Source organism: Penicillium paradoxum (genome assembly GCF_028828445.1).
Source record: "Penicillium paradoxum strain IBT 22861 chromosome Unknown utg000007l_segment0_segment0, whole genome shotgun sequence".
Classification (NCBI taxonomy): domain Eukaryota; kingdom Fungi; phylum Ascomycota; class Eurotiomycetes; order Eurotiales; family Aspergillaceae; genus Penicillium; species Penicillium paradoxum.
In genome coordinates, this window is record NW_026643185.1 from 5,639,200 (window position 1) to 5,664,080 (window position 24,881).

General features: G+C 48.3%; 11 protein-coding genes across 11 annotated transcripts; 5 read left to right on the top strand and 6 right to left on the bottom strand.

Moving 5' to 3' along the window:
- Window positions 1-336: 336 nt before the first annotated feature.
- Window positions 337-2,012, top strand: N7457_009589 (uncharacterized protein; the record flags this gene model as incomplete). The annotated part of the gene is made up of 2 exons (XM_057180632.1): window positions 337-658; window positions 739-2,012. 2 exons carry the CDS (start codon window positions 337-339, stop codon window positions 2,010-2,012), a joined length of 1,596 nt encoding a protein of 531 aa, XP_057029018.1.
- Window positions 2,013-2,226: 214 nt separating this feature from the next.
- On the bottom strand, window positions 2,227-4,382 carry rglA (putative rhamnogalacturonase B; the record flags this gene model as incomplete). Its single annotated transcript, XM_057180633.1, has 12 exons — window positions 2,227-2,256; window positions 2,309-2,365; window positions 2,413-2,553; window positions 2,614-2,860; window positions 2,915-3,136; window positions 3,189-3,400; window positions 3,450-3,501; window positions 3,549-3,624; window positions 3,674-3,743; window positions 3,802-3,923; window positions 3,973-4,074; window positions 4,124-4,382. 12 exons carry the CDS (start codon window positions 4,380-4,382, stop codon window positions 2,227-2,229), a joined length of 1,590 nt encoding a protein of 529 aa, XP_057029019.1.
- Window positions 4,383-6,435: 2,053 nt separating this feature from the next.
- N7457_009591 (putative nucleoside-diphosphate-sugar epimerases) lies at window positions 6,436-7,247 on the bottom strand (the record flags this gene model as incomplete). The annotated part of the gene is made up of 2 exons (XM_057180634.1): window positions 6,436-6,943; window positions 6,988-7,247. 2 exons carry the CDS (start codon window positions 7,245-7,247, stop codon window positions 6,436-6,438), a joined length of 768 nt encoding a protein of 255 aa, XP_057029020.1.
- Window positions 7,248-8,343: 1,096 nt separating this feature from the next.
- On the top strand, window positions 8,344-9,937 carry cp8 (putative carboxypeptidase Y; the record flags this gene model as incomplete). The annotated part of the gene is made up of 3 exons (XM_057180635.1): window positions 8,344-8,916; window positions 8,964-9,324; window positions 9,387-9,937. 3 exons carry the CDS (start codon window positions 8,344-8,346, stop codon window positions 9,935-9,937), a joined length of 1,485 nt encoding a protein of 494 aa, XP_057029021.1.
- Window positions 9,938-10,571: 634 nt separating this feature from the next.
- N7457_009593 (SDR family NAD(P)-dependent oxidoreductase) lies at window positions 10,572-11,541 on the bottom strand (the record flags this gene model as incomplete). Its single annotated transcript, XM_057180636.1, has 4 exons — window positions 10,572-10,765; window positions 10,815-10,916; window positions 10,973-11,202; window positions 11,258-11,541. The coding sequence occupies 4 exons, from the start codon at window positions 11,539-11,541 to the stop codon at window positions 10,572-10,574; spliced, it is 810 nt and encodes a 269-aa protein (XP_057029022.1).
- Window positions 11,542-12,527: 986 nt separating this feature from the next.
- Window positions 12,528-13,461, bottom strand: N7457_009594 (SIMPL domain-containing protein; the record flags this gene model as incomplete). Its single annotated transcript, XM_057180637.1, has 2 exons — window positions 12,528-13,245; window positions 13,457-13,461. The coding sequence occupies 2 exons, from the start codon at window positions 13,459-13,461 to the stop codon at window positions 12,528-12,530; spliced, it is 723 nt and encodes a 240-aa protein (XP_057029023.1).
- A 1,738-nt stretch (window positions 13,462-15,199) lies between these two features.
- On the top strand, window positions 15,200-16,251 carry N7457_009595 (uncharacterized protein; the record flags this gene model as incomplete). The annotated part of the gene is made up of 3 exons (XM_057180638.1): window positions 15,200-15,267; window positions 15,315-15,572; window positions 15,621-16,251. The coding sequence occupies 3 exons, from the start codon at window positions 15,200-15,202 to the stop codon at window positions 16,249-16,251; spliced, it is 957 nt and encodes a 318-aa protein (XP_057029024.1).
- Window positions 16,252-17,439: 1,188 nt separating this feature from the next.
- Window positions 17,440-18,510, top strand: N7457_009596 (uncharacterized protein; the record flags this gene model as incomplete). Its single annotated transcript, XM_057180639.1, has 2 exons — window positions 17,440-18,087; window positions 18,139-18,510. The coding sequence occupies 2 exons, from the start codon at window positions 17,440-17,442 to the stop codon at window positions 18,508-18,510; spliced, it is 1,020 nt and encodes a 339-aa protein (XP_057029025.1).
- A 157-nt stretch (window positions 18,511-18,667) lies between these two features.
- Window positions 18,668-19,576, bottom strand: N7457_009597 (N-acyl homoserine lactonase family protein; the record flags this gene model as incomplete). Its single annotated transcript, XM_057180640.1, has 1 exon — window positions 18,668-19,576. The coding sequence occupies one exon, from the start codon at window positions 19,574-19,576 to the stop codon at window positions 18,668-18,670; it is 909 nt and encodes a 302-aa protein (XP_057029026.1).
- Window positions 19,577-20,672: 1,096 nt separating this feature from the next.
- On the bottom strand, window positions 20,673-21,794 carry N7457_009598 (fungal specific transcription factor domain-containing protein; the record flags this gene model as incomplete). Its single annotated transcript, XM_057180641.1, has 1 exon — window positions 20,673-21,794. One exon carries the CDS (start codon window positions 21,792-21,794, stop codon window positions 20,673-20,675), a length of 1,122 nt encoding a protein of 373 aa, XP_057029027.1.
- A 1,677-nt stretch (window positions 21,795-23,471) lies between these two features.
- On the top strand, window positions 23,472-24,536 carry N7457_009599 (Ldh family oxidoreductase; the record flags this gene model as incomplete). Its single annotated transcript, XM_057180642.1, has 1 exon — window positions 23,472-24,536. The coding sequence occupies one exon, from the start codon at window positions 23,472-23,474 to the stop codon at window positions 24,534-24,536; it is 1,065 nt and encodes a 354-aa protein (XP_057029028.1).
- Window positions 24,537-24,881: the final 345 nt, after the last annotated feature.

Genomic DNA, 24,881 nt, shown 5'->3' on the forward strand with positions numbered 1-24,881 from the left:
ACGCTATCTTGGGTGTCTTGCATTGGCAGGTGGTAGCCGGAAAAAGGAAACGAGACAGATATATGAAGGCCCCCTGACCCTCTTTTGTTTCCTGGCTTGTTGATTTTGAGTTGATCCTTTGCGAGTTTGGAGGGTCTCTGCTATTCCCACTGTGGATTCCGATCTACATTTGACCTGCATTCTCAATCTACGCTACACATCTGCATTACGCTTGAGGCTAGATCTATATTTGGTGATTGCTGTGTTCTGATTTCTCTTTCTTGGGAGCTCGAAACAGAACCGCATATATCTATATCCAACCCGATCATATTTTGTTATTATCATTATACCCGCAATATGGGTTCGACAATTGACGTTGCTTATACCGTGTACCGCGGCACCTTCATTCAATCGATTCTTCCGGATTCCAGCTCCAAGCCTGAGTTGTCGCGCAATCAAGGCGCATTATGGGTGTCTGCTGCTGACGGCCGCATTAAAGGCTGGGACTGGCAAGCCCACGATGACAATGGGTTCGCTGAGTTCATGAGTCGGAGTGGATGGGTCGATATCGACGCCGTCGAGACACAGGGACACATCAATGGCTATGATTCGAAGATTAGAGTGAAGGTGGTTACTGCAAATGAGGAACAAAACGAATTTTTCTTCCCTGGATTCATTGGTATGCATTACCACAACCATACGAAGCTCAGACCAAAGTTCCAACCCGAGCCTGTTATACTAACACGTTTCTATGTAAAGACACCCACATCCACGCTCCGCAATACCCCAATGCAGGCCTTTTCGGCTCAACAACTCTTCTAGACTGGCTAGACACCTATACTTTCCCAGTAGAATCCGGCTTCGGATCCCAACCAAACACCAAAACAGGGCACCAAACCCAAACAGACCCCAGAAACACACCTCTCAAAGCCCAGCAGATCTACGACCAAGTAATCGCCCGCACACTCTCAAACGGTACAACATGCGCCTCCTACTTCGCAACAATCCACATCCCCGCCACAAACGCCCTAGCAACCCTCTGCCACAACCGCGGCCAGCGCGCCTTTATCGGCCGCGTTTGCATGGATAACCCAGACTTCTGCCCAGACTACTACCGCGACCACAACGCCGAGGACTCAGTTACCGCAACGCGCCAAACAATCGAGTACATCCACACCCTAGACCCGGAAGGCAAACTCGTCAAACCAATCGTCACCCCCCGCTTCGCACCCTCCTGCACCAGACCCGCACTCCAAAGCCTCGGCGATCTAGCAGCAAGCTACACGCCCCCCCTCCACATTCAGACCCACATCTCAGAAAATGAGAACGAAGTCGCCCTCGTCCACGACCTCTTCCCCGAAGGCTATGCCGGCATCTATGACAAATACAACCTGCTCACGCCGCGCACGATTCTCGCGCACGCGATCCATCTCTCACCCGAGGAGCGGGCTCTTGTGCGCGCACGCGACGCAAAAGTCTCGCACTGTCCTGCGTCGAACTCCGCATTGGGATCGGGGATTTGTCCCGTGAGAACACTGCTTGACGAAGGGATTACCGTTGGGCTGGGAACGGATGTGAGCGGTGGGTATAGTCCTAGTATCTTAGAGGCGGTGAGACAGGCTTGTCTGACCTCGCGGTTACTGGGACATACGGGTGCATGGAAACGGGATCATCCCGATGGCGAGGGGTGTGGGAGGGAGAAGTTGTCTGTCCCTGAGAGCCTTTACCTTGCTACGCGGGGTGGGGCTGCAGTTGTTGACATGGCGGGTGAGGTTGGTGGGTTTGAGGTGGGGATGTTGTGGGATGTGCAGTTGGTGCGGCTTGGGGGAGTTAGGGGGGTTGGGGATAGTCCGCTAGAAAGTGTTTCTGGTGATGGGAGTGCGGATCTTGTGAAGGCTGGTCCTGTTGGGAATGTTGATTTGTTTGGAACAGAGACTTGGGAAGAGAAGATTGAGAAATGGGTTTGGAGTGGTGATGATCGCAATGTGAAGGCTGTTTGGGTTGGAGGGAGGTTGGTGCATACGAGGGGGTGATTGATGATTGATGAGTAGATCCGATTTTTGCTAGATCTTGCGCTTAGAATTATGTCTATATTTATTATATATGATCTCGTACCTACACACTGGCTGTTCAATGTTATAGATAATTCAGGGAGCTAAGTGATATTGGAAAGGAAATGGTGAACTCTTGCTACTACGAAGAATCTCTTTCTTTGTCACTCGCTTCCAAAACTAACACGCTATACATCTACTGGAAGAGCTCCACACAGTCGAAGATCTGTATAAAGATGTAAGCTTCAATCACGCAGAATTATGAGAATGGTACTCACAAAGTTAGGACTGAGATAAGTATCCCCAGAGCTACCAGACACGACACTGATAGTGATCTATACCACATTAGCTTTTTTTCGTCTAGATATTGGGACTCTCCTACAGTATTGGTGCCAGCAACGATAGTTCCAGCCGGAATCGAGACGTCGTAGACTTCACCGAATCCTCTATACGCGCCACGAGTCATGCCTCGAGAGTTCAGATTAGTCGGGGCAGCCGGGATGGAACCTGTATAGCTATTGATCTACGAAACAAGTTAGATGGAAGTTGAGGGAGGAAATGTAAGGAGTGAACTTAGACATACGACAGCCTGAGGTCGACCCCCGGCGAAGGAAAGGGTCGTGCCGATTCTCAGTGTCGCAGCCCCAGTCTGCGAGGAAGTTGCCGTGAACTTGATTGTCAAAGGCGAATTTACGGACTTGAAAAGAGCCATCGGGAAAGAAGAGACCGAGGAGCTGCCGACTGTGTAGGTGCCCGGGGACCAAGAAGACATGCGGGTGTCGGAGGGATGCATGCGGAGCTGGTTGGCAGCGTTGAGGAAACCGGTCGGTCTGTTCAGTGATTAATTTTGATATATGTGTTGGAACTCAGTTTAGTGCACCTACGTTCCATCCCAGTCTCCAATCTTAAAGATTGTGGTTCCAGTCTTCACTGACCCGGAGATGCTTTTTGAGGTGGTTGACCCAGCAGTGACAGTCACCGAAGATGTGGCGACGACGTATTCGCCTTGGTAGTAGACCATTGTGTAGGTGCCTGGCTTCATTGCAGGGGAGGTAAAGGCCCCGGAGGATGAAGCATAGGTCCAGTACTGGGCAGCGGAGTTATACCTGCCTTGTGTTAGATGTTGGATATACACGCCGTGATCTGTATCGGACTCACCAGTGAATCACCCATTTGAATGCCGAGTCGGCCCCAGATGCAGTACCCGAAACATAGCCTCTTGCAGATTTGGCGACGTATCCCTGAATATCAAGGTCGGCGAAGAAAGATGTGTCAATGTTGGAGCTGGGGGTACCGCTACGGCTGAAGTACATAGAGTACGGGCCGTGCAGGCCCTGGCGATAGGTCTCGGTCTGAACATGTCCGGAATTCTATATAGAGTAAGTGACGGTGATTGCTTGATCAATGCTGATTACATACCATGTACCAGTATAGGCCAGTGTAAGAGCCAACGTTGTTAGTGTTGATATCACTTGAGAATATTAGCTTGGATCAAGTTCCACTGCTCACGAGGCTTACCGCATGAAAGGCCCGCCAGCGGATGTCTCGTATTGATTCAAGATCATGCAAACCCGGTGTGCGCTTCCAGACACACCTATTCGTGTCAGTCTCAGTTGCCTTGAATGAGGGGAATTTGTCCTTACAATGGATGTTGTCGTCAATGAACCGTTGACTGGAGTAGAACTTGCTTCGGGTTTGCCCATTCACCAAGAACTGCATTTGATAAGTTCTTTGCGCCAATTTCAAAAGAAGAGCCGGGCCCAACACTCACCACATCCTCTCCCTCAACAACACTGCCACCTCCAATATTGGAAACCACGCCGAATGGCTCTTCATTCGGGAGCAGGTCTGAATTCAGGCGGGTGATGTATCGGAGTTCTCCAACAGACGGTTCTAAAGACCGTCAGTATAGTTACTACGCGCGAGCACGGTGAAAACTCACCGGCAGTGGTGTAAGTTGCCATGTGGATGATCGGATCTCCATTGTGGACAACGTAATAATGTGTCAAGGTGGACGTGGCACAAGTCACCTTGATATAGTCGCCTATTCTAATCAGAATGTTTCCCTCGGGGAATCTCACTTCTTTACTCACCACTCTGGGTTGCAGTCACAGTTGCGCTACCGAGACCTGATCCGATGTGAGACGCAGTCGATTGGTATTGAAGCTCAGATCCATAGTAGTTGATCGACGTGATGTCACAGTTGGTCCTGCTGACAGTGAACTTCAGCGGATTTGCTGACCCCGCATCGATCACATAGGAAGCCGTGCTGGTAGTTATTCCAAACGCTGCGGATGCCCGTTTAGCAAAAAGGGCCAGCGAGGCAATCGCCAAGGACTTGAACAGCATCATGCCCAACCTATACCGTGAAGGATATTGAGCGGCGGAAATACATGGTCAAATAGAGAATCATCGCGTTATATAATAGCCAAAGGCTGCCTTTTCTCCAAGCTGAAACCCTGCAAGCTGAAAGGTGGAGATTTGGCAGCTCACTGCTCCATTTTAGCATAGGCCTCCGTGGATTTAGCCATAGTTCCACCAATGCGTGGCGTTTCTGGGTCCTTGGCAACAATATAATTTCCCCTCTGGGAACGGACACTCTGCAGACTCGAAGAGCCGAAAATACTCGACTAGCTCTTAGGAGACGGAGGCGAAGCTCCTCGGATTGCCAAGACCCCATGCAACTCCGTGTGGGGTGGTTGTTTCAATGCCACGGAGTATCCGGCAGCAGTCGAGGGATTTGTGTCAGCTTGAGACATCTTGTCGCTGAATCGATGTGCTGTTTCAAAGTGATAAATCCTCCAATCAATCCGATTGTGGGGATCACTCGGGGTTCATACGGGACGCTTTTGCCCGAGAACCCGCGGAAACGTGGATATTGGGAGGCTAAGGTGGTTGTCATGGTATTTTAGGAAACAACAAGGACAGAACAAAAAGAAAAGAAAACTCCAGTCCTTGCCAACATGGGGTTCCCGTATATAGGTCACTGCCCTGGCCCCTGGGTGTCAGGCCAAGCCATGCAGCCGAAGTTGGCCAGATTTACACGAGTTTGCAAGCTACTATGTTAAGATTTGCACATTGAAAGACACCAACAAGAATTGGTAATATGAATAACAGAATAAATTAACATAGTTGGCCCTTAAAACTAACTCATGGACATTCTGCATTCTGGGTGTAATACTCCAAGCACAGCACACGCAGCTAACGAGGAAAGAAACGTAAAATCCGGAGAGCTGAGACCATACATGATAGACTGATAAAAGGAGACAGAATCCTGGAAGGCAAAGGTAGCAGAGAGCCATCATCCACTTTCAGAGCAAAAATATCCCGAACAGGAGCGAAAGGATCATGGCAGAGAGATCAACCGGAAGATTTAGCAACACATGCTTGGAATATCAACTAATTCAGGAGAATATCAGTAAGCTTGTATTACAGATCCGAATGAGCCGCCGGGATAGAGTACAACTCACATATATATCCCATGAGAATAGTTTGCTCCAAATGAGATCGGAGCTTCAGAAATCTCCACATATTGTGCCTGGCGCGAGTGGTTTCCTGCCCCCTGAACAATCTTTGAGACGGGTGCTCGTATCGGGAACGGGCGAGGCATCTGCGATGGCAGCTGCCAGAAGCATACTGAATAGACCGAGGATGTTGCCAAGTTGGAAGTACTTCATTGTGGGCGCACGAGGAGTATGGATGTGGCGTGACGATTCCAAGACAGCAGTTCGTCCCTTCATTTATACTCCTGGCGGGTGGCGATAAACGACATGACTAGCGTGAACATCGAATGCTTTTTGACAGATGGTTCTTATTCAAATGCGGCGACTTCCTTCTATTGAGGCACGTTTAGAGCTTAAGATCGGCGTTATCCGAGCAAACAACACGCGTTCGCCCCCTAAGAGGATATGGGTATCATTGAATGAATAGTTGGAAATTGTTACAGAATCTCAAACAAAGAACAGTGTGGTATCGGTGAGCTGGAACTGACTGCGAATCGCGGTAAGACCTTTTGTCGCCCTGTTGCCGAAAATGGACCTCAATAGGCTCGGTGAATGAGGCTACCCTGCTAGCCCTAGGCCTCTATAGCTCACACATACGTATTTTCCCATGTCAGCCAAACATCTCCAACATTGACATCTTCGCCTCGTCTTTGTTATTTTCCTTTCCGGGTCAAGACCGCCCTGATTTCTTGGTTTAAGCAAAGGCTGAGACCTTAGGATACTGGCCTGTCCAAAACATTACCAAAAATTATTTAGATATCCCCACAGCTAAATTCCACAGCTCAATTTGAACTATGTATTTGTAGATGTACATAATAAAACGGGGAGCCTGAACGAACAAATATATCCTATCTAACATGTCGAGCCATTTCCGAGAACCCCGGTAGCAGTTTTGATGATGCTCATATTCCCAAGATTCTTCGCATACCAGAATTACCAACGACATAACTTCCTCCCATTCTAAATGCCCCTGGGCCCTCCAACTTTCCCTCGAATCGACCCATTGCCATATCCGTCAAGAAGGACCCGAGATGCTCTGTTGGTGAATGCATTGATTTCATGAGATACCGTATTCCCGGGCCAAGCACAGCCATTCCAACCTTTGAGACAATCCCAGTCACCCCATTTGATGGGATGTATGGTTTGATAGCATCATGTGTTACCGAATCCACAAAGGCCGGTCTCACACTATCGACCCGAAGGGATGGAGTTTGCTCTGACAGCGTACCGAGAAGCATTTCAGTCTCCCCCTTGACCCTCGCAAAGATCGGCGAGAATATTCCAGGATTTTGAGTGGCCCCCTCGCCAGATACATGGATGAATCGGAATGGATGGTCTGATGGCTTGATAGTGGAAAACGCATTGGCAGCTGCCAAGGTATAGTCCTTGGTTATCGTGATGTATTGTCTACTGACTGTCAGTATACGCCATGTCTGTTATGAGATAGGTCTTACTCCTTTGTGACATTGGTCTGGCTTGTTCCGAGAGCCCAAACACATCCATCCGCATCTTTCAATTGGTCGAGCAGCTCTGGTTTGTATGACTCAAAGTCTTTGTGGGTGATAACGTGGACCCGTGAATCTTTTGCATCTTCTGCCATGCGCACGGGGCTTCGACTTAGGATAGATATCTTGGAGACCGATGTGCTTTTGAGCATGGCGTCGAGGACTGCGGAGCCAACTAGGCCGGTGGCCCCTGTGAGGATGAGATGCATTTTGCAGAAGATGTCCAGGCAATGGGAGAAAGAATGATAATTGAAGACATCGTTGGAACCCAAAGCTTGCTATTTATATTCCATACCTCTGATCCGTTCATCCAGTTCTCAACGCTTAAGTCCGCGCGACAATACTATTTCCAGTGATGCTGACAGCACACTAACTACATATAGCTAGTGTGTTCCAAGATCATGTTTTGAGTGGGTGACCACTCAGGTTCTGAGTGCTGATTGGCTAACATACATGTGCCCCATTCTGAGAACCGCATTAGGCCAGACATGGATCCATGGATGGACTTAAGGTTGACTGTTATTATCAGATCAGCTCTCTCATATAATCGAGCACCATCATCTCTCTGTCAGTCTCTCTCCAGGCTATTAGTTTTATAACTACTCATACAAAGACCATCAGATTTCCAACGATACTGCTTGTGAAATTTGAAATTTATGGTTTATCAGAGCGTCTTGACCTATCGATCCCATGTACTGTCTAGCTACCTACTCCGTACTCCGTACCTGATTCCTCTCAATGAATAATCTTCTGCCAGACAAGCATCTTTGGAAAGCCAATGGTTTGGCCCAGAGCTTGTGGATTGTGATCCGTTCCTCCAGCACCTCCACAAACTACAGTACGGAGTAGCAATCCTGATGAATGCCACAAGCAAGCCTCGATGAATAGAGCAAAGTCTCCGTATGACACATCAAATCCTAGTTCAGTTGGAGCTTTGTTTACAGCACATTTCCTGTTCTGATAGAATCTAGAGCATTTTTCATACGAAAAGTCCTCCTGGGTTTGCCGGGATAGGTAAGCTCGTCAGTGTGTTGCCCATTATTGTCGCCGCAGTAACTAGTGAATTATTAGCTAGCATCTTTAAAACATAAACCAAATATATCGAGGTAACCGAAGAATAATCTCACGCCAAACCTCGCAAGGCTCGCGAATCGGTCATCTCCTTTGCGCTAGGGTCGAGCTCCGGACTCCGAGTTTTGAGCCCCGAGCTCCGAATTCCCACGTAACACTGGAGCCTCAAGTCTTACCCTTATAAAAAGACCTTGCCAGTAGTTTCCTTTCCTAGAAATCAAAATTATCGCTAGAATGTGGAACTTTTGGTTTGCTGCGTTCTTTGGCGCTGGTTATACCTCGCAAACTGTCCTCCGACCGGAGCCCTCCCGGTCAGCATCGGACTTCACCATTTTTCGGAGTTCCAATTCACCTCATACAGTACGTATCCGGCAACAAGACGAGTCCATCTGTGCTGCAGGGTCTGCACAGTACACAGGATGGTTGGATATTGGCCCAAAACACCTGTTCTTCTGGTACTTCGAAAGCCAGAATGACCCCGTTGGCGATCCACTCACGCTGTGGATGAACGGTGGGCCTGGGAGCTCCAGTATGCTGGGATTGTTCATGGAGAATGGACCATGTCTTGTGAATGAGCACGGAAATGGAACTGTTCACAATCCCTGGGGATGGTCTCGGAACTCCTCGTTACTTTTTGTCGACCAGCCAGCCGATGTGGGCTTCTCCTATGTTGACGAGGGTTACGAGGTCGCCCGAGACTCCCAAGAAGCTGCGGTCGATATGCACCGTTTCCTCCAAATATTTGTATCTGAGATCTTCCCCCACAAGCAATCCTCGCCTGTTCATCTATCCGGTGAATCTTATGCAGTAAGTCTTGTATCTTATTGGTTTGTGCACATCTCTGACTTCTCCAGGGCCAATACATCCCTTACCTCGGAGCTCAGATCTTAACTCATAATGAACAATATCCTTCAGAGCCTCAGATCAATCTCAAGTCATGCCTAGTAGGCAATGGCTTCATGTCACCCAAAGATGTTGTCTTTGGGTACTGGGAGACGCTTTGCTCGACCAATCCTGGCGTTTCTGAGCCGGTGTTTAATCAAACCCGATGCGATATTATTGCCGAAAATATGCCGCGATGCATGGATGTCTTTGATACTTGCATGGAACATCCTGATGTTGATATTTGCACGACTGCATATTCTGTTTGTTATAAAGGAATCGTCGGGTTGTACGAAGATGAGAGCAAAAAGGGAGGTAGAAACCGGTTCGACAGTAAGCATCTCCTTTCCAAAACTAATACCTCTCCTTCTCTTTTTCTGACGAGACAAAATCAGTCACGGCCCCGTGCGATGTGGACGAAATGTGCTACAAGGACGCAGAGTACACCGAGCAATATCTGAATTCAGCTCCGGTCTGGAAAGCCCTCTCGCCGCCAGAGGGGGTCAAGGAGTACAAAATGGAATCAAAGGCCGTGGTTGATGCCTTTGCAACAACCCCAGAAAGCATGACATCGGCTTCCGAGCACATTGTCTTTCTGCTTGCTCATGGGGTACATTTCTTGGCCTACCAAGGGAATCTTGACTTAGCCTGCAACACGGCAGGAGCCCTTCGGTGGGCTAACTCGCTTGTCTGGAAAGGGCAAACGGAGTTTACATCAAAACCGCTGCTCCCTTGGACTTCAGACTTAGGAAACGGGCACATAGTCGGAACCGCGAAAGAGGTACGAGTCAAGATGGATAGCCAAACAACGTCGCGCTTTGCATTTGTGACCGTGGATGGGGCGGGTCATTTGGTGAGTCTGACAGCAGAATCTTTAACCTGGGCGTATGCTTACTTTCATGACAGCTTCCCCGAAACCGTCCAGAGGTCGCTTATGAGATACTAACTCGGTGGATCGCCAATACTTCTTTTGCTGACTCTTGAAGTTTTGAAAACCCGCAATTACAGTTCATTTTTAGACCAAATATTAAGTTAGATGCTGTGATGTCGTGGAAAGAGGACAAAAAATTGATTCTTTGCAGCTCTCCTAGCGCCATTTGTATCATATCAGCAGGATACCATACAAATTAACTTCTCTGCGTTGAACCAGTGCTATTACCCATTCAGCAAAAGTTCTGGATCTCTCTTGGGTTGGCCTGAGGTCTTTTTTGTTAGCACTGCTGGTTTGTGGCCCTACCTGTCAGGTGGCAAGTCCTCGAGGTCTCCACGCGGCCGCGAGGACTCATCTACATGGTGGCTTTGTATACTGGGGATGCACCACGATTACTTGTTGTCAAAGCTGGGTTTAGGATACTATCCAGCATAGCACCATTATCCAAAGGCAGTTAAATTCCGTTAATGAACTCATCATCATCCACAAGTTTATCGTTCCCAAGTCAAAGAACCACTCGGATCTGTACCCCTGGACTGTTTTTGTCTCCATTCTATCCGACCTAGGGAATTTGTTCTTGGAACATCCATAAATTATGCAAATATGAACAACAAATGTTGATTATGTGCCAGAGCTCAGAATCGACTAATTACCTTGCTGTATATCCGCCGTCAACTGGAAGGCAGACTCCAGTCATCCAGCTGACATCGTCGCTTGCCAAAACAACGGCCATGCGAGCGATGTCCTCAGGGATTCCGGGACCTTTCAACGGATGGCGTCTTTTCAGGTCTTCCCAGGTCGACAAGTCAGTCGTTACCTCCTTTAAGATCGCCGTTTGAGTATCTATGTCCATCAGTGTGGGTTCATGAAAGCCTAGAATCAATTGACCTACAGCCAGGACAGATAGCGTTGATATGAATGTTGTGAGGAGCATAATCAAGAGCCATTTGCCTAGTCAAATTGCTCACTGCACCCTTCGATGCGCAATACGACGCTATGAAGCTTGTCAGTAATATGCGAATTCATGATCCGGAAAAATCAAACACATACGAAGCTCTATTCCACCAACTATTCCCATAATCGAAGAGATGTTGATAATCCACCCCCGGTCCCCAGACGAATGTGGCTCTTGCGCCAGCATCTGCGTCAGAGCGTACTTACAACCCAGGAACACGGACTTGGCGTTGACTCGCATCGTAGTATCCCAGGTTGCCTCGTCGGTCAGATGCAGCACAGCAGGCGTCCGCACCTCAATACTTATTCCAGCATTGTTTACCAGACTAAATGATATCATCAGATTGGATATTTCAGACGTTCAGTGTCAGTTGTTCATACATGTCCAGTCGTCCATATGTCTCCACCGCGAACTGAACCATTTTCTCCATCTGCTTCGCGTCTCCCACATCCGCCTGCACAAAGACAGCCTGCCCACCCTCCCTAGCGATCAAAAGGTGGGTGGTAATATCAGCCTCCTCTTGGGATCGCGCATCCGTGGTTAGGTCGGCACATACTACCTTTGCTCCCTCTTGGGCATACCGAATGGCGATTGCTCGTCCGAGGCCTGATGAGGACCCGGTGACAATGGCTACTTTATCTTGCAACCGAGATGATGGAGACATTGTTAGGCTTCCAGTACTTCAGTTGTAAGATGAATGTTGTAAGAGGAATGTTTGAGACGAGCTGTTGGCGAGAGATGAGGGGTTCATCATGTGGTACTCCGTACGCGCTGTGGCGGCTGGCGTTATGCACCCAGTTTGTACAACTGGAAACTGAGCCGAGGTGCAGGTGGCTGCGGGGATTAGGTATCGCATGTGGAAAACGGGTGGGCATCTTTGAAGATCTTTAGATTTTGCAGCCCATAGTCGCATATCGGAGTCTGATGTCCATATCCGCGATCTGATGGCAAATGTGATGGAGGGTTCGATGTGGATGGAAGGTGTGCCGAGGGGCTTCGCTTTGGCTTCTTTTGTGGACAAGAACCATGTTGAATGTCAATTTTTAGCGGACTAAATAAATATCAGAGCATGGAATGAAACATGAAAGTTGTAGACCCTCCAGATCTCCTGGGCTGTATGTAGTTGTCTGTGAAATCACGCGCTCGGCGGATGACATCCGTCCTTAGCGGAAGCTTGCCGTCGCGAGTCGCGACTCAAACCTCGGTCAGACCAGGCAATGTCCAGTCATCTTCCGCCATAGAAAGATCAATACGAATGCAGATTACGACTGAAGCGATCAACGTACCTCGTGTGCCTCATGTTGACTCTAGTCTTGAGAATTTGCCGCCAAGCTCGTGATGGATGATCACGATCCTAATATGGACTATGTGAGTTGGCTGAACGATTCTATCCCCAGCAGCTTCATGGATTTTGGTAGCATTCTGGACTTTGAAACTCTCATGCGGGAGAGGCCTTTAATGTTCGCTCATCATGATAAAGGGGACAATGTATCAATTTCAAAACTCAGTGAGAAAGTTTTGTAGTAAGGACATACATAATAAAAGCAAGGAAATTAGAGGGGGTAGTGAAAAGACCTCAGTGGGATAGAGGGGACAGACTATATCAGGCGCTAACAATCTGAGTTGTAGGCCGAAGCTGGTAGCTATCTCCTACACAGCTTCAAACGTGACATCCACATTTCCCTCAACTTCAACATCATGAGGTGTCAGGTCCAATGGGACAGGCTCCGCTCCAGGGTAATTAACATAGCTAGCAGCCACTTTGTGCCTAGCCCTATAAGAACTACCCTGATCAGAGATTTCTACCACAGCAGCACCTCTTCCTAGAACCTCAGAATAGTCATCAGCTTGCTGTATCGCGTTGCGCAATGCCAATTTGCGCGCCTCCGAGTCCAATTTTCTTCCGGTCTCGTCGGTGAGCGTCCAATCAAGGAAATCGATTTCCACTTTGGGATATCTCAACAACTCATCGATCGCGATGTTGAGTTTTGTAAAGTCCCTGAAGACAGCTCTGAACGAGATACTCGCATTGTACGGGTCTGGCACAGGCTTATCGTATTGATCTCTCGCTCTTGTCCAGGTCTTGATTCTGTTGGACGAGAACTTGGTCATAGGGGGCTCGGTGGCATCGTCGGACCAATTGTTAAAGTTGGATTTAAACCATGTTTGCAGATTATTGGAGGTCGAAGTCACTTCCCGGGCTACATCTTCTTGCACTGGTCCGGTTGACTTTACTGAGAAGTTGAGAGTGCCTCGTTCTGGGGTATGGGCCACGAATGATCTTCCTGTGACGGCGATTTTCAGGGGGGGGCATGATGGGTTGAAGGTGTATGAAAGTTGTTGAGGAAGTTTTCCAGCAGCATAGCTACTTGGAAGAGCTCAATGTCAGGCAGCAACACGTGGAGCTGTGAGGCTGAGGCTGAGGCTTGAGAGCATCCACGTGTACGGGCGACGAAGTATGCCGCCTGTTCACAACTCTCTGATTGGATAATCCTTCCACCGCTGTATTCCCGCACTTATCACCGCCTTTTCGAAGCCTATACAATTTCAATTTCTCTTTTATTTCTATACCAACATACTCCATAATGGTGCGACTAAGCATTGATCTTAAAGCCCATAAAGATGATATTATCTCTCTTTTCTAAAGCGGCGTATCTCATAATGCTATATATATCAGTCTACGCGATACGTATGGCCTCACTATTGCATCCCTTACAATAAGGAGACGCCTTATATCACGACCTAAGGATTAAGCTAGAGGGTACGTCTTATCCTATATTTGTGCATTTAAAGTAGGGGTATTTAAGTGAGAAACCTAATATAATAACTAGTTAATTATTATAATGGCTCTTTTGGTAAATACTCTACCATTATTTTTCCTAGTTTTATAGAAGTGTACTTCCCTTAGAGGAGGGGAGGAGAAGAGTGGGGAGAAGCTAGATAGTAGGAGACGATTACGTAGTGAAAAGGCTTTAACGCTAGGAAATAGGTGTATGCGGGCATTTGTGTAGTGGGAATAGCTTCATCTTTTTGAACTTCCAATCATCCTGGAAAAACACTTTGCTTATTAAGCCCTCTGTCATGCCCGTTGATTCAGGTATCTTGATTTATGCTAGTCGAAATCCAGGCATATTCAGGCATAATCAGGCATATTCAGGCATATTCAGGCATAAAATATGCAAAATGAGGCATTTGACCTTAGATGACTAAAATACTGCCTGGCAATATTATCTAATCAGAGGGTTATGAACAGGCGGCACACTTCGTCGCCCGTACACGTGCATCACGCCAAGCCCAGGCCCCCTCAACATGCATCTCGCATAAGCAGTTGTTTTCCTTCATATGTCAAGAATGCCTGCAACTCTTTATATTCATCTCATACTTGTTTATAAAATTCACGCAACTCTGAATTATTGATCTGTAGAAGTCTTCATTTCTAGCAAATGGGATAAGTCTTGAAAAGACGGAGCACCGAGCATCGAGCACCGAGCACCGAGTTCCGGCTGCTGGCAACGTGTGCGAAGTAAAGTAGACATTTGATGTTGGGACGTTTGTATTGGCCTATCCGGAGATCAACTTAGCTGATGTTCTTATCCAAAAATGTTCAAGATATTTCATATTAACAAGATGGCAGTTGACAGATCAGGTCCCTGGCAAGAAAATTAGAGAAACGGGGTATGACTGAGAGAGCACATTTAGAACCATCTATGAAGGATTATGAATATTTGAACTAGTTGAAGCCCGAGAATTATTCAGATGCCATACCTCATTACGAAAAAGAGAATCAAAGAGAGACTGCCCCAAATAAGCGATTGAATATAGCGTGGCAGATCATATTCAGCATCACACTGGCATAGACTTGACAACGGCTAGGAGTCACAAACCTAGCCAAATCGGATTCCTTATTTCGTCAATTTTGTCAATTCCATCCCACGTCTAGTAAGTATTCATTAATCGTCGAACCCATGCTTGTGGATGTGGCAAGACTGGAGTCTTGACAATTCCAGGGACCAGGTGCACCCCATCGATCATCAGCTCTGTTCTTGATTCCTTTCCCATTCATCTGCCCAGGTGGTGACTCATGATACGCCGTGATGAAAGAGGATCTATCAGCTTCTCGGTTGTGCAAGGGAACAACCATCTTGCCGTACAAGTTGACTGCGTTAGCGCCAAGGCAGACTTGACGGGGGCAAGGCTGACCTGACCTGCCATGGACGGTCTTCTCGATTTTGGTCATCCCATCTCTCCCGCACCTTTCACCTTCTTTTCTCTTGATTTTCCTACTACCCTGCTAGCTTACTATCTTCCCATTTTGCCTTACAATGGATCTACTAGGATACAGCTACGGAGACGCGTTCCGGTCCTCTGCATTGGGGAAAGTGCTCAATCTGTAAATGCAGATTCTCTCAAGTCACTCCGCAATGCTGACCTCGTTAGCCTTCTCGTCCTATTGATTTTAATCTCCTATATCCCTCAATATTTGCGGATCCATACGTTCCACGGCGATGGAATATCCCCTACCTTTATTTTATTACGCTCAGTCTATGCTGCGAGCAGTCTTGCCAACATCTTGGTGCTTCCCTCAGCATGGAAGATACAGCAGGGATGCCGTGAGAAAAGCCCGATCGGCAAATGTATGATTGAAATGATGGATTCCTGGCAATTTGCAGCGGACTGGATCGGCTCTCATATCATGTAAGCCTCCTTCTCCTAGCGCCATCACAGTTATTGAGATCTTTGCAGACTCATCCTCTACCTGCACTACTCCTCAGACCGTAACCTGAATTTACTACCAGAGCAGGAGCAACGTGAGGATACGCCACATAATCAACAAGAACAGGTACAGGAAGAGCAACCAAGCGGCTGGCGTAAAAGGTCCATCCCTTTCAAGCCAGCGATAATCGTCGTTATCGTCCTTGAAGTTATCATGCTTGTCCCCTCGCTGTTCCTTGCCATCAAGCCCCGAATTCAATCAACCGAGTACTATATTCTGATCCACTTCTGGTCTTTTGGAACTGTGGGGCTCTCATCGATTCTTAGCCTCGTTTACAGCCTGCCCCAGCTCTGGTGTACCTGGACTCTGGGACGTATGGGAAGCCTCAGTATGCTCGCGATGGCAATCCAGATCCCGACTTACTTCTTAATGGCAGCATCGCTTGCGGTGCAATATGGAAGATTAGATGAGGTTCCAATACTGGGTCGCTGGCTTGCTGCCTGGAATCCATGGATTAACCTTATCATCAAAGGGTGCCAGGAGGCCATAATGTTGGCCCTATGCATTTACGTATATAAGAAGTCGGCTACTCACGAAACTCATCCTGTCTTGGATGAGCATACGCCGCTCTTACTCGACGGTCGGGATGATGATACATAATCGTGCCCACGCACAGTATCGATGTTACTCATCCAGAGACCTGAAGCCGCGTGATTACTTACTACAGCACACCTGTTGTTGACTGCCTCCTCTGTAGCCTTGGCGAGCCTTGCATAAAACTCCCTTTCTTCCTCAAACTGGGTCGTTTGAGCCGACGTGAAGGGATCTCCGTCCATTTCTAGTTGTAACTTGACCTCAGCAGCTGTACTTCCAGCCATTCGGTCTATTCCTACCGGAGCTACCCATACGGGTGAGCGAACAAAGTGAACGAGCCTTTCCACATCTGTAAGAAAGATTGAGCTACTCTCATACACCTGCTTTGCTTGCCAGTCTAGCACCTCGCTATCGCAACGATTTCTCCTCGTGAGCTTATACACCTAGAGCCTATCCAATTATCTACTTGCGCCCTCAGCGAAGAAGACGCTCTCGATCCATCTTGAGAATAAAAATTCCCGCATCTCTATTCAACTAGTGCACCCTTCAATTCTCGGTTTTTGCCAAGACCGTTGGCGGGCTATTGGGTCGAGGCTCAGTCTTCAAATCAGGGGAAATCGTCTGCCGCCCACTTGGCCGAACGTTCGGCAACTTTCGTGATTGGTCAAAATCCCATCCCCATCTCATAGGTACCTAAATATGATGGCATCGTCGCGTTATGATGGACACAGGAACTAACTACGCGTCAGGGCCTAGTAAGAATCGGGTATCACTCGTGGCCCCAGTTTTACGCCAAAATAAATGGTTGTCATGCTGCTTACCAGGTCACCGAGTCTACCTGCCACGCTGCCACAACAGTATAAAGCACGCCGTAGGATTCTTTACGAGCGCATGTTAGAATTTTGGGAAAGACTTGCCTGATACAGCAGAAGAGCATATAATGCATAGAGCTTGAGCGAGGATGCTGACTGAATCGGTTCAGTCCTGGGGGCTCTAGACGCGCCCAAATTGGCGTATCCTTGACCACCTAATTAGGGTAGAATTCATTATAAACGACACCAACAGGAGCTTCCTGGTCCGACGGACATGGGAATCCTTAGTTCCGGCACTATTTATATGGACATGTTCAGCTTTCCCCCAGAGCTTTCGTCCTTCTTTTTCTTCCCACCCACAGTAACCCACTCTCTTCTTGTCGTCCTTTTTCTTCTATCCTCTTTGCCATTTACTTTCTATTATTCTCTGCATCTGAACAAGATGGACGGCACTGTAATCATTACAGGTGCAACTGGCTCACTCGCTCTCGCGGCGATCCAACAGCTTTTATCGTCACGTCCCGCGTTGACTATTATTGGGACTGTTCGCAACGCAACAAAATCACCCAAAAGTCCCCATTTGATTCGACTGGAAGAAGCTGCACGCCAAAATCCTTCCAGCAAGCTTCTTATCAAAAGCGTAGATCTGAATTCCATTGCGGAAGTCCGAGCATTTGCGGATGAGGTTGCTGGTCTGGTGTCATCCAAAGAAATCCCGCCCATTTCCGCCATCATTTGCAATGCATTCACATGGTCATTGAATGGCCAGAGATTCTCCGAAGATCGATTGGAATCTACATTCCAAGTCAATCATCTGTCGCAGTTCTTGTTGGTCCTCAAGCTTCTGCGGAGCATGGATCTCCAGAATGGTCGAGTGGTCATGCTGAGCTCCGAGGTCCATGACCCTGAACATCCGAACCAGCTTGCGAAGCTTGGCGCAGAACTTCCGTCAGACGAAGACCTTGCTTTGTTGATCAAGCCTGCTCCGGATGATGCTGGAACAGAATATGATATGGGTTGGCGACGGTATGCAAATAGCAAACTGGCCAATGTCATGTTCATGCAAACTTTGAATCGGCGACTTCAGCAGGTATGAAATATACCATGGGAATGCATAAACATTTACTGACTCTCAATTCAGAATCCGCAGTGCACCAACATCACAGTGACTGCTATGGACCCAGGTGGCCTCGTTGACTCCCGGGCCCATGATGTCCAACGTCCAATCACTCGTGTCTTGTTTCGGATCCTCGCATTTTTGCTTCCAGTGATCAAGCTGTTCACTTATAAACTTCGGTCAAATGCAGATTCAGCCCGGGATGTGCTGACTCTGGCCTTGGACCCTGAGTACGCATCGGTGAGAGGCCATTACAATGGGACAACCCCTCAACAACCTGCCAGGATAGCCGAGAATGAGGCAAGATGCGAGGCTATCTGGGAAGCTTGTTGGCAATGGGCTGGCATGACAGAAGAGGAAACCTGTGTTTCCAAAAGCTCTCCTGTCCGCAGTTAGATACCCGAATCAATCTAACATTCTAATCGTTGAGACAAAGGGCCTGGTTGAATGTTTGGAGACAATGCGCTTTTTATAATTGAAACAACTTCATTATTCATATAAATTAATGAATGAGATCAAGTTATACAATTTTGTACATCAAAATGAAACATAATCATTCTTTCTCCTTGGGCCTGTAGACGACACGCTCGGCGAGGTATCGAGGTGTGTTGATATCATGACTCGGCAAAACAACCACATCCGTCTCTTTCGCAAATTTCTTGATCATCTTCAGCGTTTCATAAGCACGCATCGGGTCATCATTGATCCCATCAGGTTCCTCTTTATCCAGAAGGTCCAGGCCATAAGTTGCATCCCCGGGAAGGAAGTATGTGGCCTGATTCTGTCCCTCTCCATCCTCGCCGTACACAACCACACTGATATGTCCTGGAACATGTCCCGATGTATCGACGATGGCAATTTTTCCATCCGCCGTCACAGGATAAGACTGCTTCCAAGGTCCAAGTGGCCTGTCCTGCAGGTCCACAATCCTTGGTGAAAACTCCTTTGGCCAATGATTTGGCGTGGCCCCCTCCATACTTGCAAAGAGAGGATGCTTTCCAAAAGCATTCCAGTGCTCGCGGCCGACGTAGATGGGCAGATCCGGCGCTTCCGCGACTAAGTCCTCTAGTCCGCCTGCGTGGTCGTTGTGGAGGTGACTGAGAATCACGCCTTTGAGGTCTGTCGCTTTGATGCCGAGGTCGTGAAGTTTCTCAAGGATTCCGTCTTCGCGCTGTATCGTGAATTCACTCAGGTAGCTATTGAAGAAAGCGAGGCGTGGGAAATACCCCGGGTCATTGCAGCATGGAGATTGTCCAGTGTCCATGAGGAAGAGACCTTCAGGGTGTCGAATGAGGAACACTCCAACAGGTAGTTGTTCCGTCCATGTTTTGTCGCAAATTGATTTGAGGCGCCGAAGAATGGCAAATCTGCTGACGGGTTGCGAGCGCATTGTAGGTCTAATGCGCACCATTCCCGTTGTGATGAACGTCAACTGGATACTAGTGTCCGGTTGGGATCCCATGGTGTGGTTTTTCTTTTCTTTGGGCGAATTGGTGTATTTGTCGAATCGTTTCAGAAAATGGTTCATACCAAATCGCAAGACGAATGAAAGAAATTCAAGAACGTGCTTAGGCTGTCGACTAAATAGCCGAAAATGCGGCAAACACGAGATTAACCGTCATGTTCGCCGAGACGCCAAATTCATCCGTCGGGGGAATTAACTAGCCGTGCTAGACACAATCACAAGCTAAATTGGCATTATACGCTAATAGCCGGTTGGTCTGCAACCATATAGCTGAACGGGCTGGATTCTTGATCCATAAACTGGAGACATGCGTGACTTGACGCATCTGCACAACATGAGTCCTTCAAACGCAGTCGTAAACTTCCATGTGTCCCCAGCCAATAACAACCGAAGGATTTGTACTAATTTAAGATATGCTATAGCATTTGTAACTCATAAAAAGGCTATAAAGCATAGAAATCCAAGACATCACGAGGCTCGTCAGACTATCGGCAGACTCGATGCCGAGGAACAGCCCTAGAAAATGCGGGATGTCACAAACATTAACCATTCCATTGACTTATATCAAACCCCCCTTTTTGACAACAGTTCTTAGAAGAGCACTTGGTCATCATGCTACCTCGACATCAGGCGCATGTCGTCCGCGTTCATTGCCATGATTGAAAGGTATGGCCCTTCCCTTTGCGTACCGATGGAATCTAAGATAGAACAGGTGAGATGTGACTTAAAAGACAGTCAAGACAATATTTGCAGCGATTGCCGTCGATTCAACCAATCTTGCATGGAGGTTTAGTAAGTCTTCGTATATTCTGAAAGGAACTAACGACATGAGCATCGCAGACGCCGCACTGGCGCAAGACTTCATGGCTCAAGACTTCGTTCCGATGGAGGAGGAGTGGGCAAAATGGCTGGTCTCAGAGGGTCACAGTTTTCTCGACTTGTTTGGGCTATACACCGATGTTCATGATATCACAGAAGAGACAGGGGTTTGATTAATCGCCACGATCTGATGACATGCCGGACCTTGTAAATGAGCCTTTGTATAATTTGCTCCCTCTCAGAACCCGCAAGAAAATGATGTTTTCTCGGTAATTCAAAGGCTTATGGAATCATCAAACAGAAAGAAGGACCAGTCGACAGGCCAATCATTGCCGTCCATAGACAAGGTAGGAAGCGTAGCAAATGATGAGTTTTCATTATGATCCGTAGCCTTCAGCAGCTCAAGCATCGGGCAAAAGCTCGAAGGAAAAGGGAAGAGCAGAGCTATCTCCACTTGTTCATCAGAAGTCGATACATGGGAATTCTCCCACACAGGCTCAGCGTGAGCAGGAAATGCGTCTGCGCGGAGATTACCGAGACTGTTGATTTTGCTGAGCACCACTATGGCGGAAGAATGCTTCTCACTCAAAGTCTCCAGGACCAACTTGCTGATTCTGAGCTCGTCGGCTCGCTCCGGGTTCAATGCATCACTGTCGCTGAAAGCTCGTGGGATTCCTGCGACGAGAATAGCCCAAGCATGAATCGGTAGTAGATATTGGACATCTTCATGATAGAGTATCTCTTCGTACAGTCGGGAAGCGCAGGATGAAGCAACCAATGAAGCGTATTTGAACAATGACGGGTTATCACGGCGGCTCAGGAAGCACGTTATGATAACGGTGACCAGGTAAAAGATATACAGCTCAGCAATGGCGCGATTGTAAGGTTGCCTAGTTCCCACGTCGAACAGTTGCAAGTCGAGAGGTAACTGTTCTCTCCATATCCTCAGTTCTTTCAGATTTAGATATACCTGCTCTGAAGGGGTATTATCAGTTCTGGCTAGGTCTAGGACCCTTCTAAGCTTTTTGCAGAGATCCGCAAAGTGACAAAATACGTGCGATCCGAGATCAGGATTTTTGAAGTCCGCCGGCACAGGTAGCGGTACCGAAGTATCTAGAGGAAACATCCCAGGACGTCCACAGCAAGCCGTCTGCATAGTATCGTTGATAAACAAATACCACCAGATTCTTCGTGCTCTTCCAGGTTGCTCTAACCGGCTGTATGTCTCATTCTCATGTAAATGCAACTGAATAGCAAGTCGAATGGCCATGCCAATCCACTGCCATGGGTTGTCGAGTACTATCGCATCAGAGGAGTATGGAGGCCATGTACTCAGGATACAAAGAGCGCTGAGAATGTTTAATGGAGCCGGGTCATGATGTAAGAAGAGCAACATTTTGATCCGCCCGTAAATAGCAAACGGGGTCCACTCAGCCGACCCTGCTATCGGACGACGCATTAGGCTTCCCGCGAAACATAGGCATTGCTGGAGCAAAGTAGACGTTTCTATCTCCGGTTGGCCACGGTCCAAGACCGGTACAAAGCAGAAGAGCTCGCGGAAGTAGAAATCGGCGAGGGCTTGGGCTATGACTGGTGATGGCAGGCGGCAGGCTTGACTTATGTCTAAAATGAAGTGACTTCCATCGACAGAAGTGGGCTCTCTCGTGCCATTCACGTTTCCAGGCCCAAGACAGACTATATCACGGTGGCCAAGAGGACGAAAAGGTGAGGGTGTGACCCCTTGCACTATGTGTTCCTGTGTTGTAGCTGAGACTGGTTGGCTTGGTGACCGTACAGTTGTATCAGACGAATACAAAGATGATCGAAGGGATTTTCTTTGCTTTCGAGGTCCGATATGAGGCCTGTTTTATCAGAATATGGTCTTCAGCCTTTCCTTCATATTGTGTAGTCTTACTGGCATGTATGACTGCCATACTCGCAGCGACTGCAGATCCCGCTTGGCCGGTCTTCTAGGTCACAACGGACCTTCATTGCGATTAGCGTTGGTAGGAAGTACCCCTGAGTGTTAACCCACCTTACGACCGTGACATCTGATACACACAGCCCGTGCCCTGCGTGGCATATCTCCTCGGCTCAACTTGGGATATTCCAACGGCAAAGGTTGACGTATCTGGAGATCGGATGGAGCGATGTTTTGCCGAACAGGCGGCAATACTTTGCCGCCCACAGCCGAATGTTGCTCTCACGTTCCACCTCTTTTTTACATCTATCTACGCTGTACTCTGTTGTTGGAATAGGAATTCAAGGTAGACAAATGGATTATGGCTCAGTCTATACGCCATATTCTTGGATGACAGCCCATACACGAGGGGCTGAGTACGCCAACCGAGTCATTCTCCCACTACCCCCTGCTCTCTCACTTCTGACTCCTCTGGCCTACATTGGTTCCGATACGTCTTTGCTTTAAACCAGGCCATATTTCTAGGTATTTCAAATCATATACCAAGCAACATGAAACCGTGCATCGCTCCAGGCCAAAGAGCTGTTACTGTTCTATCCCCTGAGCCGAATAGAAGAGGCAGAGCATTGTAGAATACAGATTATATTCAACCATTCAATGAGTTGTTTCCCTCATCGCAAGACTGGAGACATCGTCAATTATTAGACAGGCACTGTCGGGGTTTCCTTGAATGCCCTATAATCACACGGCTTACCATCTCCCCAAAAGCCCTCGACCAGACGAATCTGCACCGGCGTCCCATCAAGAGGACTTTCTCTCAGCCAACCACAATGGCATTTGGCTTTCAGTCCCTTTGCTCCCCATCCACTGATGTCTTTCTTGGGATCCTCGTTAAACAACGGCATAACATCAAGCAGAACAGCATCATGCCCAGATAAACCAAATGTCCTCGTTATGATCTAGATCTTGCACATTAGAAACCGATGCACCCTTCGGAATCCCCCGAAACCCAGCCCCCACACAACTCCTATGTGGCCCCGCTCCATCGCAACTGTCCACTCCGCACGTCTATAAAGCAAAACTCAACAGAAGACCCCAATCCCAAACCTCGTAGTATATTAAGTGCCCAGCAACACCAAAGCCAAGTCCAAAATGCCAGACCATCCCCAACAAATGCACAACATCCAACCAACAACCCTCAAAACCTTCGTCACCCAGATCCTCATCGCAAATGGCACATCACCAGCCCACGCCGAAATCATCTCCAAATGTCTCGTCTCCGCCGACCTACGCGGCGTAGACACCCACGGAAGCAACCGCATCCCCTCATACATGGAGCGGATCCGGCAAAAGGCCCTGGACCCCCGCGCGGTCCCCACAATCCACCAAGTGACACCAGCGGTTGCACAAGTGGACGCGCACAACGGATTCGGGTTTGTCGCCGCGCACGAAGGCATGAAGCTCGCCATCTCGATGACGCAGATTTACGGCATCGGCATGGTCTCCGTTAAGCATTCGAATCACTTCGGCATGTCCGCGTGGCTGGTGCAGCAGGCGCTGGAGGCGGATATGATGTCGCTGGTGTTTACGAACAGTTCGCCTGCGCTGCCGGTGTGGGGCGGGAAGGAGAAGCTGATGGGTGTATCGCCGATTGCGTGTGGAGCGCCGGCTGGGGAGGGGAGGCCTCTGATTTTGGATATGGCGCCTTCGGTTGCGGCGCGGGGCAAGATCTATAAGGCGCTTCGGCGCGGGGAGAAGATTCCTACGGATTGGGCGCTGGACAAGGATGGTGGGCGGACTGATGATCCGGGTGAGGCGTTGCAAGGGGTTATGCTGCCCATGGGTGGGCCGAAGGGGTCGGCGTTGTCGGTCATGATGGATGTTTTCTCGGGGGTGCTTTCTGGGTCTGCCTTTGCGGGACATGTTACCAATCCCTATGATCCGTCCAAGCCAGCGGATGTGGGTCATTTTCTAGTGGCTATCAAGCCCGATTTGTTCATGACTATTGAGGAGTTTAAGGGGAGGATGGATTATCTCTATCAAAGGGTTGTTGAGTCGGAGAAAATGGCTGGTGTGGATCGGATCTATTTCCCTGGGGAAATCGAGATGATCACCGAGGAGAAGCGGCTGGCTGAGGGCATTCCTTTGGCAGCGGCTGAGATTGAGAGCTTGAATAAGGAGGCTGATCTAGTGAATGTTCAGCATTTGAACGTGTAACTTACACTGATTAAAGTCAAAGGCTATATCATGTATATAGTCGACTGTCTCGGTTCGACTTAAGCATTGTGGTATCTCTATTACATGCTACCTTTAAACGATCTGCTTCTAATGTACGGAGTAGGTACAAGGAGACATACAGCCCTTCGCCTGGTAATGAGCCATTTATTGAACTGTCAAGCCACGTAGAATCAATGTGCTGACCACGCTACTGGTCTTAGAAGATAGAGTACCGAGAACTAGCAAAGAAACAGGAGCAAAGCCTGTACAACTAGCCACAAGCAAGATGCCACCTCAAGGGAAGCGACGCATTAAGAAACATAGGCAAACAAGGGGGAATGATGC